This window comes from Stylophora pistillata, chromosome 7, assembly GCF_964205215.1.
Source record: "Stylophora pistillata chromosome 7, jaStyPist1.2, whole genome shotgun sequence".
Classification (NCBI taxonomy): domain Eukaryota; kingdom Metazoa; phylum Cnidaria; class Anthozoa; order Scleractinia; family Pocilloporidae; genus Stylophora; species Stylophora pistillata.
This window is the reverse complement of record NC_142525.1, coordinates 15,287,316-15,308,754: the sequence shown is the minus strand read 5'-3', so window position 1 is coordinate 15,308,754 and position 21,439 is coordinate 15,287,316. Positions and strand designations below refer to the sequence as shown.

The 21,439-nt window shown below is 38.8% G+C and overlaps 3 protein-coding genes across 4 annotated transcripts in view; all 3 read left to right on the top strand.

Annotated features, from left to right (window-relative positions):
• The window catches only part of LOC111332589 (uncharacterized), a 279,730-nt gene that overhangs the window by 164,063 nt on the left and 94,228 nt on the right, over positions 1–21,439 (top strand). The gene's annotated exons all lie outside the window — the stretch shown is intronic.
• Positions 5,814–7,926, top strand: LOC148726799 (proto-oncogene tyrosine-protein kinase receptor Ret-like). The gene is made up of 4 exons (XM_088728610.1): positions 5,814–5,865; positions 6,433–6,736; positions 7,434–7,544; positions 7,796–7,926. Exons 2-4 carry the CDS (start codon positions 6,439–6,441, stop codon positions 7,924–7,926), a joined length of 540 nt encoding a protein of 179 aa, XP_088584736.1. The 5' UTR covers positions 5,814–5,865; positions 6,433–6,438.
• Positions 8,579–12,274, top strand: LOC111343247 (tyrosine-protein kinase receptor Tie-1-like). Its single transcript, XM_088728036.1, has 6 exons — positions 8,579–8,701; positions 9,033–9,103; positions 9,296–9,334; positions 10,012–10,110; positions 10,476–10,575; positions 10,803–12,274. Exons 1-6 carry the CDS (start codon positions 8,654–8,656, stop codon positions 10,866–10,868), a joined length of 423 nt encoding a protein of 140 aa, XP_088584162.1. The 5' UTR covers positions 8,579–8,653; the 3' UTR covers positions 10,869–12,274.

Below are 21,439 nucleotides of genomic sequence, written 5' to 3'. Positions count from 1 at the left end.
ATGAGACACGGCCTTGATCAGAGACTCAGATCTAATAAACGTCTCTGTACATAACAAAAATCAAAAGACTTCTTTTTAATTAAATCAAATAAATACTTGCGGGTGAGGGGATTCCCCATGCTCCTCGCATTGATAGTAAATAGTTTGAAAGACGTTTAGGATGAAAAACTCGCTTCAGAAAAAACATTAAAGGAATTACTTTGGTTTTTTTTTTTTTGAGTTTCTATTTTTTCCTTTTTTCTTTCTTGGAGTAGAGGTTTCTTTGCGAGACGGAGAGAGGTCGGAGGATTTTCGTTTCAGCTTGTGTGTGGTTTCCATGTCGTTTTCAGGGGTGTCTAAAGAAGAGATGGGTGTTGAGGTTGGAACAGGTATCGCAGAGCGAGGTTTTTCGGCGAAAAGAGTAGGTGTAGTTGGTTTTCTGGAACAGGCGAGAGATGGTTCGGTGAGACGGGCAGCTGCACGGCGAGATGGCGGTTTAGCGGGTTTAGTTGAGGTAATAAGGCCTTGAGGGTCAAAGATCGGCGAATAAGAGGAGATAGGTGGTGTTGGCGACAATTCAGAAGTGACAGGCAAAGAATCGGTAGATTGGTCGATTGTAAGGTTTTCGTCAGTAGGTGGAGGGCCGTCAGTGGATGGTAGATTTTTGGGCGTAAGATTTTCGTCGGTGGATGGAAGATTTTCGTCGATGGATGGAAGATTCTCGGGCGTAGAATTTTCGTCGGTGGATGGAAGATTTTTAAGCATAAGACTTTCGTTACTGGATTTCCTGGGCGGAAGAGCGGAAGCGAGTGGAAGATTTTCATCAACTGATTGTTGGTCATCAGACGTGTCGATGTGTACGTCTTCCAATTCATCCGTTGCGGTGCCATGGACCGCTGCAGAGACCCATGAGTATTGGCAATTAACACCATAGTGTCCTTCTTGCTTGCAAATATAACAAAGAGTTGGGCATGGGCACTTCCGCGCTTCGTGTCCGGTAACATCGCAATTGAAGTATATCTTATTCGGGCATACATTAGCAAAATGACTGGTGCAATTGCATTTACGGCAGGTAGGAATCTGGCTGCTGTACTTGACAAAGATTTTAAATTTACCGGAGCGAAGAAAACTTGGGATGGGCTTGCACACACGCACACGATAATGACGTAGACGGTTATAGATATTAGGGGCGGAGGAATGTTTACCACGGCGGTAATGTAGCACTTCGCAGTAAGGTGACAGTCGTTTGACTATAGCCAAATCTGACAGCTCAAATGGTGCATCGTAAATCGTCAGCAAAGTTAAGGGCTTGTCCACATCTTGAAGGGCGTAGTTTTCCGAATTAATGTATCAGAAATTTAAGCGAAGGAAGTTTTCCTAAGCAGTTATGGACTTAAAAGTAACAACCACTTCGCCGCTGAGTTTTCTTTGCAAACATTGGATGTCATTCGGGTCGACTTTCGAAAATGCCAGCGCGTCGAATACAGAGCGGGCGGTCGTTAATCTGTTTGAAGTACAGAAAGCGGTTCTCGGCCGCTGTGGCATGTTATTCTCTACAGGCCACACGTGTCGTTCTCTAATTATGGAACTTGTGCCAGAAGTACGGGCAGCTCTTGAGGCATATGATTCCCCATTGACAATAGACGAGTTTCCGGCATTTTCATCCGCGGCGTTCAAAATATCTTCGACAATCCCTTCTAAATTCAACGTACGTTGAATTTAGAAGGGATTGTCGAAAGGAATTTAGACGTTGGCCTCACAGCGACAGATTTTAAGACTAGATGGCACAACCACTGAATGTCGTTCAACCACGAGAGCTGAGCAAGTACCTGTGGAAACTCAAGGAGAAGAGGGAAGGCTATTCGATTTCATGGAAAATTATTGCTAGGGCTAGAGCATATTCCAATGCCACAAAACGTTGCAGTTTATGCCTCACGGAGAAATTTTTTATCTTGTCTTATCCACATAAAGCCTCTTTAAACAAGCGAAGTGAAATAATATCCAATTGTAGACATTGGCGAAAATATATTCTCAGGTATTCTTAACGCTATTATCGGCGCGCGTACGGTTTTCAAGATTTGAATTTTTTAAACAATGTCATGTGATCACGTTGCTGAGTTAGAGTTAACCGTCACGATGCCTCAGTGTGTATGGAGTTTGACTGATGAGTGGACTTTGCTTCGCAAGAGGCATGAAACTCAGAGTTGCAGTAAAAGTTCAAGTAACCTAAATCTTGAAGTATAATTATCCATAGCTCTAGCCCTGCTATTGAGCACTTTTTAGTAGATGATGGTCTCATTCCGCTATTTTGGTTATATATATATATATATATATATATATATATATATATATATATATAATAATTGAAGAGGACGTATCGATTCTCTGTGACTCAGAGTTTCGCGCCTAAGCGCTCGTCAGACACGTTCGTTACGTTTATCTAGTTATGACAATTTAGGTCGGTAGATGATGCCTAGTTTATCTTTTAGGCAGAGGTTGTATATTTTACTTGCGCTGTTGTAGGGTGATCTAGATGAAAGGATGCATCATGAAATAAAGTGATCGACGTTACTTTCTTTGAGAGTCCAGATGTGTTTGCTGAGTCCGGTAAAGTTTCTACGTGTTTGTATGTGTCGGAAAGATGCGGTGTGGTTTCTGTATGTAGTTTTAAAGTCGTTATCTGTGAGCCCTATGTATGTTTCAGAAGTGTTGTGGTCCTTACGTGTGACCGTGGCTTAGTAGATTACTGACTTTTGGAGGCAGTTTCTGTTAACTGGGCTGTCTGGCGAGCGCTTAGGCGCGAAACTCAGAGTCACAGAGAATCGATGCGTCCTCTTTAATTCTTATGTATACTTAGCTCTGCTACCACAGCATTGTGGAACACTTTATGCCAAGTTAGACTCTACCCCCACACTTATATATATATATATTTTTTACTGTTATTTTATTAATTTTTTTAAGCTTGTGAATTGATTGTCAATCTTGGCTGTTTTGCTGCTCTTGCTGTAGATAGCAGGTACTATAAAGCTGAAACTTTGCTTTGAATTGCACAGTTTGGTTGCGTGAGGGGTTAGTGGAAGGAAACTGAAACTGTGTCTTGTTTAAAACTTCAGAGGGTCAGTTTAGTTGCGTGCTCAACAACACTGAATGACGTCATAACTTCACGCAACGATATCACTTATCAATTAAGTTGTTCAGACTTGATCACAACTTGCTTTTTGAGATAAATGTAGTTTTCGATGTATTAAGTCCCCTTACTATGACGGGGTTCAGCTGGATTATAATTACGACAGGGCCAACTATTTTTTTTTCATTCTTCATTCACTCAAAAGTTTTGTTGTTGCTCTTGAATTCATAGATGTGGCAGTGTTATTATCAACTTCATAATGTACTTTAACCAAAGTGTGGCCACTAGCACGGTGTTGACTTCACTGAAGAATGCTGCAAAGCAGAACAAATTCGGGGTCTTTAAAGTTGACCCAGCCTCGATCAAACAAGTTTCTTTACCCAACGTTGCAGGTAGAAGGCAAAGTCATTTTCAATACATTCAATACTTATTATTATTATTATTATTATTATTATTTATTTAATACATTCAATACTTACTCAAATAGATTTCTAGTGTTCAAACAGTAACTAACTTTGTTCCAGAAATATAAAGTGCTTCTCCGATACATGTAATTTATACAAACTTAGAATGAAGTAACTGAACGCCTCGCACCTGACTAGAAACAAGCTAAGGTCTTAACGCTGTGTAATGAAAGTGTTAAGTAACATCGTCTGGCCAGCTGATTCAAACATGGCCTTTCCCATCTTACTGAACTGATTTTTAAAAATTAACCAGGAATTTAGTGAATGTACAGTCCAAGCTAATCATGAACAAACGGATGAACAAGAAGCGCCAAACGTTTCTTGGTCTTGTGAATGTTTTGCGAAGTACATGATGTGAGTTAGTCCGTCTGCTGTAGCAGTGATAAGAGCCACCTTAACCAGTAAAGAACCAAGCCAGCTACCACAGATCAATTTAACGACTATGAATATATGAAAATCATATATATGAACTGCGGCTAAAGAAACGTGTATGAGAACGATCTTCGCAGTAAGGGGCACTACTTAAGCAGTAGTGAAAATAAGGCCTGAGAAAAATTCAGGCCTGTAGGGGATTGAAACTCATGACCTATGCGATACCGGTGAAGCGCTCTACTAACTGAGCTAACAAGCCAACTGGGAGCTGGTTATCATGGTGGCTCGCAATAAACCCGTGGGGTGACGAGTCAACGGCTCTGAATATGTGAAGATCATATATTTGAATTGCGGTTAAAGAAAGGCATATGAGAACGATCTTCGCAGTATGGAGCACTACTTAAGCAGTAGTGAAAGTTCGACCTGAAAAAAATCCTGATCAATTTGATAACACAGCTCAGGTGGCTTATTACACACTTTAACCTGTGTTCAGCGGCACTGTATTTAGCAGTCACCTTGAATGAAGCGGTTGCTACTTAAAGTCCCGAGATTGTTACCACTTAATTAATGTGATCCTAACCTCTATTAAGCGGTCACCTCTACGAAGCTGTCGCGGTCCCCCTTTTCTGAAACCGAATTGCCTGTTTACATTATCTCTTTTAATCGTATCGTTTAATAATTACCGAGGTACAATTGCTGCCAGCAGTAGACTGACATCAGATCGTCTTGAAATATCAACAATCATATTTCACGTTTTCAATAAATCGCTCAGGGTTTGAAGTAATTTTTTGATGAACAGTTTATTCCTTTTCTGAAACCGAATTGCCTGTTTACATTATCTCTTTTAATCGTATCGTTTAATAATTACCGAGGTACAATTGCTGCCAGTAGTAGACTGACGTCAGATCGTCTTGAAATATCAACAATCATATTTCACGTTTTCAATAAATCGCTCAGGGTTTGAAGTAATTTTTTGATGAACAGTTTATTCCTTAATCATTCAAATGTAATTCACAATATTTTTTACTCACCGTCCTTTTACATTATTAAGAAAGTTACTCTGACCAGTATTACTATGAAAACCTTGTTTGAATGTTACTTCATTAAGCTTTATGAAACAATCATTTTAGGTCCTGAGGAATGTAACTGCCCATGTAACGGCGCCAAGGCCATAATTGGAGCTCTTGCCTTCATGATCCTTCTTTTAATAATTTGCATAATCTGGCTATACAAGAGAGGTAAGGGGCCATTCATTATTTGTGCTTGGAGTGGGCTGATAACCCTCCATCATAAAGACAGCATATAAAATTTGCCTCTCGTCGTTATGCTTTTCCTTTCTTTCATTTTATTCTAGGTGCTGTTAGGAAGCAGAGGTAAGAATTTGCTTTAATTTAGAATGTACATACATACATACATACCTACCTACATACATATGACTGCTTCCCACAGGGGCTTTTAAGGGCCAACATCACCCATCCCACCCAAGGGAGGACATCCACCACACAGTAATCTCGTGCGTGGGAAATTAACGTCTCCTGCCCCTAACCCTGTAACAGACGGGGCCTACGGTTTATTCGTCCTTATCCGAGAAGACTAGAATATCTATCCATTTCTTGATTATAGAAAGGTGACAAATTCTCCTCGCTTATTTTAAGACCATGAGTATTCGTCCGGCCGGGGCTCGAACCCTCGACCTCCCGCACAACACAATCCGGGGCTCTAACCGATTGAGCTAACCGGGAGGCGGTCTGGAGACGAAGTAAACGTGGGCATTCTCAGTAAGATTCATAACACGATGCCATCATATCAAATATGATATCATCCTAACCTAACATAATTCAAAACCAACGAAATATCTCCATATAAATATTCATATATTTTCCTAACTATAGGACATACGAAGATGAAAGAGGTGTTTATGACGTAAGTGGCAAACTAGCACAATGACATTAAGTTGCTATTCAAAGAACATATTATCTCAATTCATGCCTGCCCTCTTCAAGATTAAAAAGCAATTATTTTAAAGAGATGACAGATAACCTGTGGTTGTGGAGGTCGTTTCACCTAATAGGGAGTTAACTTGGATAAGAATTGTTGCCTGTTGTTCGAGTCAAAGTGCTCGGTTGCGCTTAAAAAAATTAACGAACGGGGCTGCCGTCGGTTGGGATGTTTTTGTTGTTTTGCATGATAGGTTTTAAAAGTATTTTAACTAAGTCAATAAATTGTAGCTCACATTAAGAGAGATCACATCTTGAAGTTACAATTCAAAGTTTTAGCGAAGATGTTGGAAATATTCATCTATTTCTTGGGCATAAATAACTTCGGTAACAAAGAGCATACTTTTAATTATCGTTAGAGTAAAAAAAGCAAAACAAAAAGGAAACTCTTACGCAACAGCACAGACTGTTTTCAATCGTTCAGAGTGACCTGCTATTGATATTGAAGACAGGTCTATCTATAAACAATTAAGCGGGTACGTTAATATCCCAGAATGAAATGGAATTAAAAGATCTTCAATCAAGTTTACCTGATTCAAGCAAACTTACTCAGCCTCCTGCAGAACACATGGATCTCAGAGAAGCTAGCAGAGGTAATAGAAAAGCGCCAAGTGCCGCTCTAGGAGCTAACTACGCGCCTCTTCATCCATTAACACGGTCCTGGGAAGTTTCAAGAGTTCACGTGACCATAGAAAAAGTAATTGGTAAAGGTGCTTTTGGTCAGGTTGCTAGAGGAACAGCGATTGAACTTCGGGGAAGGCCCGAGGCAACTACAGTGGCTATCAAAATGCTTAAAGGTAATGTCTTGTTCTGATTTTAGTGCAGTGACCATAGTTCAAATTGTGCCTCAGACAGTCGTTTGTAAAATGAAGCATGTTTTTCCTTTCAAACATTTATTGACAGATATTAGAGCCTCGCTTACTCAAACTCCTAATGGAAACAGAAAGAAATGGTTCGAGTTAATCGGGTTCCGAGTTATCTAGATTGGTGTTGAATTTCAGTCATGCTGTTAAAATTAAAAAGGATCTTATCTACCATTCTTGCACAACCAACGATCATATTCGCTCATTAAGTTGGTTTTATATGAGCATTTTGATTAGTAAGTTTAGTTTGGTAAATTCAGCTAAATTTATTCCGTGTTCATAGATGTAATCACGTTCGTATCAATCGCGATTTAAGATTGGAAGATGTTAATCAGCTATGTTCTGACACTGACTCTTACCGGCCAAAGTTTGTAGTTAAAGATCGAGTTATGAGGGTAAATTTAAGCCAAGAAAATGTAGAACTCGGATCCGAGTTGACGGAGAGTTTGAGTTCACTGAGTTGCAGTTAACTGATAAGAAATAAAAATGGAGGGTCAAATCCAAGGGAAAACAGTGTTTGGTTCGAGTTAGCGGGGAGTTCGAGTTAGGCCGAGTTCGAGGTTCCAATGCATTGACATTTTGCATGTTATTGCAATTAAGTAATGTTCACCCTTTGCTTTTAATTTTCCAGTCAACGCCTCCGAGTCTGACAAGCAAGATTTGATGAAAGAACTCGAAACAATGAAGCAGCTGAAACCTCATCCGCATGTCATTAAACTTCTGGGATGTGTTACAGAATCTGGTAAGCTTTGGTTGTGTAAGTTTGTTCAGTTGTACGCATGTTGGTGAATGACGCTGGTCAAATTGCAAGTGGTCCTCTATTTTCCTTTTATGGTTTTTTTCGTGAGACTGTCTCGTGAACAATGAAAATCTGTATCAAATTCAGTTGCGATTTTTATTGGCAGAGCCATCTCCTGTAAGTGGTCCTCTATTTTTCCTTTCCTTCGTCTGATAATTTCCTTCAAACGTTAGGGGGCACTTTTCTCTTTGCAGAGCCACTCCTGGTACTGATCGAATATGTTCCTTTCGGTGATCTGCTTGGTTACCTGAGAAAGAGCCGTGGATTAAATGACAACTACTACAAAGACCCAGACAACAAACCACAAACAAATTTATTTTACTAAGTTATTTCTAAGACTTAATGTCTCTCGTCAGTGATAATTTGCTTCAAATTTAGAGGGCACTTTTCTCGTTGCAGAGCCACTCCTGGTACTGATCGAATATGTTCCATTCGGTGATCTGCTTGGTTACCTGAGAAAGAGCCGGGGATTAAATGACACCTACTACAAAGACCCAGACAACAAACCACAAACAAATTTATTTTACTAAGTTATTTCTAAGACTTAATGTCTCTCGTCAGTGATAATTTGCTTCAAATTTAGAGAGCACTTTTCTCGTTGCAGAGCCACTCCTGGTACTGATCGAATATGTTCCTTTCGGTGATCTGCTTGGTTACCTAAGAAAGAGCCGGGGATTAAATGACACCTACTACAAAGACCCAGACAACAAACCACAAACAAATCTGACCTCCCGACAGCTGATAAAGTTTGCTTGACAAATTGCTGATGGCATGAGTTACTTGTCATCAAAATCCGTAAGTTAAAAAAAAAATCACAAAACTTCATTCTACAACTCGATTAGAAGGCTTATCCTGTCTACCATATTTCTGTTTCCTTCTACACTAATCCAACGAACAGAGGACAACAACAACAACAACCACAACAACAGCAGATTAACACTCAGGGGTACAAACATATTTCTCAATCCCTACTTCAGATCATTCATCGGGACCTTGCAGCTCGTAACGTGTTGGTTGGACAAAAAGAAACGTGTAAAGTGACAGACTTTGGAATGGCCAGGGATGTGCAACAAGAAAATGTATATGAACGAAAAACAAAGGTAGATTGAAAAGAAGCGATGCCCAGTTGCATGTTTACATTCTGTAAAATAATCTTCTTTTGCTCCTGTCGTGCTGCAGTTGACGTATAATATATGGTTTTAATCCTTGCATCTTTGTAATCGGGCAGTCAAGGAGAAAGCTATCAGTAGAGGTGATTTGGTTAACTTTCCTTTTGACGTTTAATGAACTTTTTCACGTCGAAGGTGTTTCATAAAATCCTGTGAATCTCTGGAACATTTTGATAATAATAAAGGCTCTAAGTCATTTTCGCGTCAACTATACTTTTGCCGTTCATTTTAAACCGTTAATAATGTGAATTTTAATCCTGAGGGTCGTCTTCCAGTGAAGTGGACAGCCTACGAGGCATTGTTGTATGGCACATATACCACCAAAAGTGACGTGTAAGAACAAATTAAACATTTCCTTTGGTGATTATTCTTTTTGATTCTTTTTGTTGTGGGTTTTGCCAACTGAGCTAGATTTTTGAACAATGTATAATCCTTTTATGATGATGATAGTTTCAAATTTTTTCATGCCTCCAGATGATCCTATAGACTAAGTCATTATACTTCTGTTTGCATTTCCCTCTGCAGATGGAGTTATGGAGTTGTCCTTTACGAGATTTTCACCATAGCTAACATTCGATGAAAAATTTTGAGGAAAAATTGAAAACAAATCAATAAACTATAGTTAGGTGGAGATTCAGCTTACTGAAAAAACTTCCTCACACACAAGATTTTGTCGAAGTTTGTATGTGTTTACATTTTAATAATAAAGTATTATCGTTTGTCTCACGATTAGTCAGTTATAGTGTGGATCGCAACGTTTCGACTGCATACTGCTTGTCTTCATCAGGCAATAAGGTCTACTGGTTTTTGGTTTTCTTATAAAGCAGGATGCTCCGGTGTGATTGGTTGGTATTCTACAGCTGTCATTGGCTCGTTTCGATCCAAGATGTTAGTGAGTTATTCTCTCGGCAGTCCGCTGTCGTACTGCTCTCCACTTGTTGTGATTTTTTATCGTGGCCATCCACTCTTCAGGAATTTCTATTCCACTGTCCCTGTTGATGTTGTTAGGTTTAAGTCTTATGTGAATAACCTCCTTGACCCTTCGTGTGTGCCAGTGAGGGTCCCGATCAATAAACTTTACCTCAACCCAAAGCGGTTGGTGTTCGGTGTTGCGGGCACATCATAAGTGACTATATCGTGAGACAAACGATAGTACTTTATTGTTATTATACTTTCACACGATGAATAAGCACAAACTCTTTTACGGTATGTACATTTTGATGTATTTGTGATTAATTTTCAGGTGGTTCTCCATATCCACGGATGTCTGGAAGAAAGATTGCCAACTTACTTCAGCAGGGATACAGAATGCCTAAACCGCAACACGTGGATGATAAATTGTAAGTTTTTTCTCGTCACTTTTTTAGTTATCAGATGTCAGTTGCATCACTCGCATGTAATTAAGTGCTCATTTTCCCCGATAAAAAATTGATATAAGTATTCTATTGTATAAATCAAGCAGAGAAATTACCCTCGCGGGTTGACTGCAAATTAAGCAATTGCAGAAATTAAGCCTAAAATATTCAGTCCTCCACGGGAATAGAACCCGTTCCACCCGGATACTAGTTGGCCGCAACTAACATCTGAGCGACGAAGCCACACTTTGGGGGCGAGGTAAAGTTTTTAGAGAGTTTTAAAGGAGTCTGAACACAATATGTGATGACATAAATTTCATTGGACCTGCCTGTGATTTTGTAACCATTAGGTACCAGATCATGAAGAGATGCTGGCAAAATGAACCCGACGCGAGACCAACTTTTACTAATTTGAAAAACCAACTGAAAGACTTGGAAACCTTTCACAAGGTGAGACTTGTGCGATGACTATTTTTCTCTTTACGTTTCTGTAGAGGACAGTAAGGAGCTTCTTATTTAAGCCCACAAAGAGCTGTAGAATGCTAAAATTATAATACACTGTGTTACTCTCGTATTTGATTACGGTTGGAAAAGTAGACAGCTTATTTTGCAAACTGCTCATAGCGTGGAGGGAACACACTTAGTTGACTTATGCTACCGACATTTTTTTTCTGCAGAGGCTGATCAACATGGAAATGTACGATAAACATTTGTATGCAAACGTTGAAGATTTAACAGTGTAGATGGCAAGTTTCGGAAAATGATCATGTCATAACGATTCAGTTGAAGACCACACTACACATTTACTGACTTTACAACGACCATCTTTGTTTTCGGTACTGAAAGCAAATACCTTTGAAATAAAAAACGTATAGGTTTTATTTCGTGGTTTGTTTCGGAATGATTTTTTCCTTTTAAATTTTTCCAGAGAGATAGATCTTCAAGATACTGAAGTTCAATCTAATTAGTCAAAAGTTTTATTTTGTCTGAGATTTTTTTCACAGTGGTATTACCATTTCAACTTAAACCTCGGACACGCAAGTTAAGGAAGTTGTATTTTAGCTTAACAGCAGAATTTCAAGGATAGACTCGCGTTTCATTAATGTCCACACATAATACATTTGTGGATATGTGGATGTGGCAGCCACATCTCACAAGTCGACCTTGATTAAAATAGTTTCCATGCAAATTTAACAAAATGATAAGAAACAGTCTTTTCTTTGTAAAAATGTATTTTTCCGTACCAAGTTTAATGCTGATCTGTAGCTCAAACACAGTTTAGCTTAGGAAAAAAAATTAAAAATGAATCCATGGAGACCATTCTCATTTAATATTTTTCAGTAAAAGGCATTCTTAAGCAGTGATAGCTATTATTACATTTTTAAAAGAAGGAAAAATAACTCATTTGACAAAAATAGGAAATTGGAGGCCGACAAGACTCGAGGTTTGTTTTTACACGAGTTACGCGTGTAAATTTGTTGGTTTTTCATGAAAATTTGCCAAAATGTTCGTCATTGCGTGAGGCTTTTGCAAAACTCGAATTGTTTCTCTCGTGACGCCCCAGAGCGTGGGAACAACTGAAATATTTTCTTCTGTCCTTTTTTGAGAGACATGTTTCGGCATGCTTATGCCATCTTCAATCAATGAGTAACTGAACGTGAGTAATTATATAGCATACAAGTAGATGAATAAAATATTCACAGTATGATGTAATACAAAAGCGGGTACTAATTACAACATGACACCAAACTTCAAAGGTGTGAACTAAAACGCTAGAAAAGTGTCATAATGCTGTTATTGTTAAGTTCAGGTTTGGTCTTATTTATATAAAAAGCTTCTTTGAGTTTTAAATCAATTGAGTTGTTAGCAGAATCCAGAATACTAAAGCAAGAAAGGGAGTATTTGTTCTTACAAGAAGGAGATGTCATACTTGCAACTACTACGACCTTAAGGAAAAACCAATAGGAATATCGAAAAACCTCACAAAGGTTACTAGCCTATTATCTGCCTAGTGACATGGTTCAGTTAATTTGGAGGTCCGCGGTAACTAAAGCAATTAGCTTCCGGAACCGTGTAAAATATGACATACTGTAACGCAAAAATTAAATGAAAAACATTAAATGAAAATACTATGATGAAATCTACAAAACGCGTAAACGGTTGAAGATACATATGTTTGATAAAAGGTCTGCGTTCGATTTTTCCGTGTTACAGTGCTCGATGCATAAAGGTAGAGTGCGATGTATGGCGATTATAAAATCCCCTGATGAGTGAGCAATCAATGAATAGGCTTGTGGGGATGAAAGCGTAGTCTTTGTATTTTCCTAACTCGACACATGTCTGATATAAGATTCTAGCGGACGATCCTCATGAAAGTCTTTGCTTCATGTTTGTTCGATAGCAAGCCACCGTCCTGACTATACCGTGTCGGAGTTCGTTCGTCGCAAAATGCGAAATGCAAGTTACGGTTTTATCGAGGATAATTACAGAAGGCTACATTTATTCATAAACTACGATTCTGCTAACAGTAAATCATATCTGGCCGCACGACCTCTGGCTTATTTATTTCCAATACGGATCGACCAAGGGTTGCAAATAACATTTATTTTTTACTTATTTTCCTTCTTGGGAAACTAGTTTGTGAAAAAATAGTGAATAGAACGCAGTCTTCTTTGTAGAGGCCTTTTCTTTCTTGGAACGTGGAGGAGCTAAAGACGCTGGAGAGGATCAGTATAACTGTTTACTGCTAACAGTAAATCATATCTTGACGCACGACCTCTGGCTTATTTATTTCCAATACGGATCTACCAAGGGTTGCAAATAACATTTATTTTTTTACTTATTTTCCTTCTTGGGAAACTAGTTTGTGAAAAAATAGTGAATAGAACGCAGTCTTCTTTGTAGAGGCCTTTTCTTTCTTGGAACGTGGAGGAGCTTAAGACGCTGGAGAGGATCAGTATAACTGTTTACTGCTAACAGTAAATCATATCTTGACGCACGACCTCTGGCTTATTTATTTCCAATACGGATCGACCAAGGGTTGCAAATAACATTTATTTTTTACTTATTTTCCTTCTTGGGAAACTAGTTTGTGAAAAAATAGTGAATAGAACGCAGTCTTCTTTGTAGAGGCCTTTTCTTTCTTGGAACGTGGAGGAGCTTAAGACGCTGGAGAGGATCAGTATAACTGTTTTATGAAACTTTCAAGACAGTGTTTATATATTACATGCAGCACTCGGTGAAACGTATAGAAAAGTGTCATTGAGAACACTTAACTCCATAAAAGGAAAACTCGAGTGTTTTGATCGTCGTTTCATATTTGAGATCACTCATTTTTTTTTAACCGTTGACCTTTCGTGACACTTACACGACAGGCTTAAGTTCATAAATGTATCACATTACTTGTAGCACGTGGTCGCTTAAGAAAGTCTACTTAGAGATAAAAGAGCATCGTAAGAAGGTATTTGAGCATTGCAAGAGGATGTTTGGGACCCAGTGTAAAAACAGAGAGCGATGTAGATTAGTGTAACCATTGGGTGCCAAAGACAATCTGAGTTAACATTGTTGCCCTTAGTGAGCAACGAAGAACTAAAGAAATGAGCATTGTTGATCTCAGCTTATACGTATCCAAACAATTCACCAAGCTGAAACGCTTTGGCATCCGTGATGCGGCCCTGCAGAGGATAAAAAGCTACTTTTCTAATCATCATCAATTTGTTGAATTCATTAAAACTTGTTCCCCAATGCAGACCATGAAATGTGTTGTACCACAATGTTCTATTCTCGGCCCTTAATTTTCATACTTTACATAAACGATCTTCTAAATACTTCAGAACTGATAGAGCTTCTGCTCTTTGCTAACGATACTTCTGCTCTTTGCTGACGATACTTATACTTTTTATTCTTGCTCCAACCCAAATACCTGTACTAAATAACGAACTAATGAAATATTGAAGTTTGGTTACGATGTAACCGATCATTGATGAATGAAAGAAAAACGACTTATCTCATTTTTAAACCTTGGCCGAAGAATTGTAACCACCATGGTCCCTTGGTGGCCAACTTTTCACACAAACCATCCCTACTAAATTTCTTGGGGTATATATTGACGAGCACCTTACTTGGAAAGATCACATTAGCTTTTCATGTAAACAAATCTCTAAACCAATTGGAATGTCATTCAGGTCTCGCTTCTATCTATCTCCGAAAACTAAACTCACTTTGTGCTACTCGCTAATTCATCCCGCTATCACCTATTTTAACTCTTCACGGTTGTCTACATACGTAACTAAATAAAATAGAATTTTTTGTTTGCAAAAATGAGCTGTGCGAGCTGTTACCAATTCAGACTACAGAGCACGTTTTGCTCCATTATTGTCTAATTAGGAATTTTTAGACATTTATTATATCAACACATTTAAAATAGCTAAATTTACTGTACTGTTGACATAACAGCTTGTTGCCTCCATTGTTTCTCAACTTGTTTTTGACACAGTCAAATTCATGGCTATAGCACCAGAATAGTCAATAATTTTAGCATGCATCATTGCCGACCTAAACTAAAAAAAAAAAAAAAAAAAAAAAAAATGCACAATTCTTCTTTACCAAGGTCCAAAGATGTGGAATTTCCATCCCGTTGCAATCACTTCTCTATCAAGTTTTCCCAACTTCCTAAAAGTCTGCTAGAGTTTTATTAAAATAATTACTAAATTGGCATAGCCGCATACTTGTAGCACTATCTATGTAAACATTTTGTTACGTACGAGGCGGCCTGGTGGTTCTAGAGGTCACCTCGCCATACACTGAACTATCGGGACACACAACAGAGCGAGGCTCTAAATTAAGTGTGCCCTTACGAGAAATACACAAATACTAACTATATAAACAATAGACAGTGTAAAAAGTATATAAAAAAAGTATATAAAATAATAAAAGAAAAAACGAAAACGATAGGAATAAATCCCTCATTCGGCCGATAGAAAGTCCTAATAGCAGCAGTTACCAACTAATAGAAGATCACGCGACCTACTGCATTTGCAGCAGATCGACTTCCAGGTGTTGAAGTTAGTGACGTCATAGCTTGTACGAAAAGCAGCCGAATAGCGTTGGAGTACGTGAGATTTAAACTGATTGAGAGAACTAATAATACGAGTGGATACAGATAAGGTATTCCAGAGTTTAGCGACATGATAAGTAACTAAATTGAAAAAGCTTTGTACGGCACTTAGGAATTACTACGTCTTGATCAGAGCTATGACGAGTAAGACGGGTGCCTTTGGGCCTGACATAATCAGCTATGGGTAAGGTGTAGTGGCGAGCACGAAACTTGAAATAAAAAATTAAGTCTTTCACTTCGTGCCAGTATGTTAACGGTAGCAGGTTGAGGCGAGAAAGGCGCTCATGATAAGAAATATCCTCTTGCCAGTTACTCTTTTTAAATGAAGTATAGAGAACAGGGACCTGTTTCCAGAAAGTCCCAGTAACTTAACGGGCCCGAAGCCATGTTTTAAAATTAAAATTTAAAAGAAAGGAAAGCAGGTTTTGGTACCCAAACCAGTACTTTCTGTTCCTTTAACTGATAATTTTATTGTATCATTTTTAAAACTTTTGAAATCCCCATCTTGAATGAAAACAGAACAGCTTTATGGGCCCGTCAAATTACTGGACTTTCGAGAAACAGGCCCCAGCACCGCAATTCTTCATACAGAAGTTCTGTCTAATTTAATGGAGCTAGTCAACAAAAGATTAAATGTAGCTGTTAGATCAACGACACTCGACGATACAAATCGTTTCTTATCTTCTAGTTAGTTAGGAAATTAGGCTAAGGTTGTAAAACCAGTTGAACTTTGGGGAGCGGGCCAAGTAAGGAAAATGGATGGCCGAGGAATTCCTCCTGTTGACCACATATAAGGTAGATCGTCCTATCAATCAACCTTGCTATAATCGCGCAGCTGCGCACATCCTTTTACAAAGCCTTTAATGAATGCAAATAGTGCAGATTTAAATAAACGAGAGGTAATCCATGCATTCCTGGTTGTTACTTCTTTGCAATCCGGCGGGAAAAATTGGCTTTCACTGCTGTAAATATTCGCTGCAAGACATTGTGAATAAGGCGAAAGGAGAGCAAATAAGTAAACACAAGTAGATCCAAGAGTCAAGTTAGCCACTCCTGTTACGTTTATGAAGCCCACGGTGTTACCCTACGGGTATTTCGTGAAGACGTTGTGGGAGAGAAGGACCATATTCTAGGAGAAGTTTCGCGTTCTTCATTTACTTGAGCTACGTCAGACTTGGTTCCGAACTTGCTCTAGGTTACCCAAGGAAAGCCTTTTTGATCTAGGTGTAAACATTTAAAGGCGCTTTAAAAATCATTAAGCTTATTTTTCATGTGAAATTCTCTCATCATGTTCCATACAAGGCTGCTTAGTGTAGTTCTCTAGACTCTCTACACATGAGACATTGAAACAAATAGCAGATCGAAAACAAGGTGCTCCTGGTGTAGCCTTTAGAGCAGGAATTGTTTTAGCGAAGAATTGCAAAATATTCACTCGGGGGAAATCAAAGCTACCATCTTTGATATTTACGACAGCGGAAGGCTGGAGAGAGACATAAATTTGTTTTAAGGGGGTGAGTGACGGTCAAAGAGAAGGAGAAGGGAGGAGGTGAGGCAATGAATTTTCTCACGTCCCCTCTACCTTTGTATCAAAAATGGGCGGTTGCATAAACAATCACGTGCTTGTAGCGTCAATGCACCCTAACCGGAAACACCTGAAATACAGACTGTCTTTAGAGCTGAACTACAACGAGATTAGCGCATATGGGGAGGAAACGTCTCGAAATTTTGATTGGCATGATCACTTTACTACTTGGAGTGTATACCAACCTGATTATATTGATGTAAGGGCAAAGACAATGTTAGAGGTAAGTAGATGTCACAACCGAAATAAAAACTAAATCGCTGAAATATGCACATACCCCAGACATATAGAGATGTAATGTTTGTTCCCACTTTCTTCAGTCATAAATTAACATTTTAAACTGTTCTAAATCATTTATTTTGTAAAGTTTGTCGACGGATATCGGTTTTCGAACAGGCAAAGGTAAATGTCCACACGACGATATATCTGGAGAAGGAATATCTTTCTAAACTCAGAGGGCCGAAGGAAAGCAGATTATTTGTTCCAGTCCGATGGAAAATTGTTCAGTGACTTATGAGGTTTTGGAAATGACATGAACGAAAGACAATCACTTTTATAAGTACAAATATATGTACGGGAGTTTGCGTTATTGTACTTCTCAAAGAGCTCCGGCTTAAATCGTAAAGAAGTCGGACACTTTCGTTTTGGTCTTCCTTGAAAAACTGAGAACTTTAAAGACTAGGGGAATGAATTCACAGAGTTATCCAATGGTCCAATGTACAGCTGTACAAGTCTGACTTAACTCTTTCGGATTTTCAATAGTCTCTGTAGATATTCTTTGAAACGCTGAATGACTCTTTGAAGTGCATCAACATTGGAGCGTGAGTCTTGTAATTCACCGTAATGCATTTGACCGGATTGGTAAGTTGGATAATTCCTCGCTAGAAATATAAGGAAAACACCGCAGTTAATTGAGCACTGAGCACAATCGTATTTGGGTCCCATTTCAGGTGTGACAGAGTCCTTCAAATGATGAAGATTTTACAAATGACAATGTGCGAGAGATTCTCGCTAAGAAATCAGCCACATGTAGTGTAGCATTTCTGTTTTGGAACTTATCAAATATATAATAGATTCTACGAAAAATAAGTGAATTATAATTACACATCAAAATCTTAGATACGGAGATAAAAGCACAGGAAAAGAGAAAAAAAGTCAATTTCAGAGACAATATATAACAAGCCCAAAATATTCAATGACGTCACAGTCCCCAAAGAGTATAACTGTATATGTTAAGGACATTAGCCCGAAGGCTCATTTTTTGATTGATTATTGATTAGTTCACTAATTTCAGAATGATCTTAGATAGCCACATAGTTACAATGCTTATCTGTTTTTCTGTATTTCTATTTGTTTTGTAATCGGACCTTTCAGCGTCACCACGTGCATATAAAAGGCAAATTTAGCGTCTCTTTAATCAGTTCTTCTTAAGTTTTGAATAGCCTTGGTAAACTTTCGCCCTTTCGTTTTCTCAACCTCTGGCACAGGCGGGACCGATATGTGAGTACCTTTGTAACTTTGTTTTTTCCTTTCCAGTCTTTTCAGTGTTGGGCGACAATATACAAACAAATAATGCAATGATCTGTATAGTTTTAAGATTTAAAGGCCAAATTCGTGCCAATTTGCGAGTCAGTGAACGCCCATCATTTAGATAGAACAATGGGCTGTTTATCAGTCATCAAAACTCTTTTAATTTGTTTCCAAACTTTTGTTCTGTTTTACTTATATACATACATACATACATACATACATACATACATACCTACCTACATACATACATACATACCTACACACATACATACATAAATTGACCACTCCCCATAGGGGCTTTTCAGGACAAACACCCACCCATCCCACCCAGGGGACGACATCCACCACACAGTAATCTCGTGCGTGGGAAATTAACGTCTCCTACCCCTAACCCTGCAGAAGACGGGGCCTACGGTTTAATTGTCCTTATCCAAGAAGACTAGAATATCTATCCATTTCTTGATTATAGAAAGGTAGCAAATTCTCCTCGCTTATTTTAAGACCATGAGTATTGGTCCGGCCGGGGCTCGAACCCTCGACCTCCCGCACATCACAATCCGGCGCTCTAACCAATTGAGCTAACCGGGAGGTTAGCTCAATTGTTATTGTTAATCTCGTTACAGACTTTAGAGCCCAGTATTTGACACGCGATTCTTTGATCATGTATTCCGCGGCTTTTCATTAGATTGATAGAACTTCGTTGTATTGTTGTTTCAGTTTACGATCGATCGTTTGATAGATTTGTTGAGGGGTTTTACCACTCGCTTGGCAAATTAACAAGAAGTACTGAGACTCTGTAATTTTCTTCTTTATTCTCTCTCTTGTTCCACTGCTTATTTCTACTACTTATTTCTACTACCTATTTCTACTACTTTCAGCAAAGAGTGCTCCAGTATTAAATACAAAAATCACAGACATGTTTGGGTTAGCTAACCGTGGGAACTTCCAAAACAGGATGTTCAGTGTGGGTAAAACTCAAGGTCAGTTTTACCAACTCAAACATGACCACCTAGCAAACTAGTTATCTTCAACCATAACAAGGGATTAAAATGTCTAGCACGGTAAGTGCTGAGCCAAGTTCAAGCACACACTAAAAATAAATCATCAAAACTATAGATTCATCAAAATAGCACGTAGGGGCGAAAAGGCGAGACTTAATAAAACAAAAGCTAAACCTAAAAATGCTTGAAATATCGAGCCTTGAAAACGCTCTACAACAGATTGATTGACTGTGAGAATAGTCGTTATTTTCGTCATTGATTGTGGTTCGTGGTCGATTGCCCTTCAAGAATAAAGATTCGTACAAACAGTCAACTTTGGTTTGTCATTTCGATCAGTAAAACAGTCCCGAACACCTCGTTAACCGCGTTTTGGAGCGACACGCCCTTGAACTTGAGAATTTAGATTTTGGTCGCCGTAAACGGTACAGTATAGTATTACCGTTCAGTACATTTATCTGTGTCCATGACCAAGGATGTTTTCCTCAGGCTGCACATTACACAATAATTTATCTGATGATAATTCAGTATAAACAAGAAGACTCTGGACGTCCGAAGGTTGAGGCAGACACAGAGACGTGCGTGAAAGACCTGTAGTCGTAAAAAAGTCATAATAATGATTTTTTGTCACAGGTCCTTGTCGAGTTCTTTTTTAACTCTCCGCTATGTTTGGCAAAGGATTTCTCCTTGGTTGCTGTGTGCTTTCTGTTGGTCTTTATCCTCTTGCAGGTAAGAAACGATGGCTTGTAAGATAAGCTCGCACAATATGAACAGCCAACCCGAAAATGTGATAATATGTGTATCAGTAAACTGGCAAAATGTAATCGTGTATTTTGAGTCGACCCTCTGTCCCTTAGTACGCCCGCACGTGTCATAACTGCACAATCATGGCATAGAGTGCTAGCGAAAGCAGCGTTGACGACAACTTTGCCTTTATTTATTTCGTAGTTGCTCGACCTCGCCGTTTCATTTCCGCCGTCAGACATCAGACTGAAGATCAAACATAATGCGGCTTAGTTAATACATGCAGTTATAGTATCTTATAAATTTGATAATATGCGGATGCTAAATCAGCCAGTATCGAGATAGTTTCACCGGGTGCACTTGTATCATTTCATTTCATTTTATTTCACTCTTCTGTTGTGAAGACTTGATTGTTTTGGGTCGGTTCCAATCGCCCTTTGTTTAGCTATGCTATTTCTCTTTTCTGTATGAATGAAGGGAAGTCCGAATTCATATCACATTTTGATTAACATCCTTTTCTATCATGCGTTTGGCGACTGATAACTAAAACATTTGTTCGCCAGATTAGGAAGTTGGTTGACTTATTCGATTACTCTCGACTTCTAAACCTACATTCAGCCCCTCCAAGAGCGTCGCTTTGGTATTTCGTTTCGCTGAAGCGCTATTTGTCTCCTGTCGGATGTCATGCGAAAGTGTTCCTAGGAATGTGAGACCTGCCTCATGGAGCAATTGCTCTATCTCCTTTCGCTCCATGACGCAATAATACTTTTTTTGCGTCCATTTTTGTCGAATCTAGCTGTAAGGTGTCAGTTCGATTCACGTAGTCATAGTAAATGACAGCGGTTACATCGTAACATGTAGATTATGATAAAAATAATATTCACCACACATGCCGCTACAGTTTCCTCAGCTACCTCAAGGGTGCCCAAGTGGAGGTTTTGCATTCGTTTGATAACCATGAATTAATTGATCGCGTAATCTGACCGCTTGGGTGCGGAGAGTAGTCCTGGTTATTTCTTTTAATAATTTAGTGTACTTTATAAAATGCAGTTATTAAGATTTTAAATGTAGATTCTGCTAACACAAACCCTTTGCGGAAATCAGCTATGTTCAAGGGGCAAGTGTGTTTTAAATGAAGTCTTTACTAACATTAGATCCGGTTCGTGTTTTGCGCGGTCAGGAGAACAATTCAAGTTGATAAGTATTAGTGGTTTGCACTTCTTGGGTAGCTGATCTCATGAAAGTCAAAATTACACTTTTTTTTAACTAGAATTGACCAAGACAAATGCATATGATATATGAACTGCTTATCCGTCATCTTTCGCACGCTCTGAGCTTGAAGTG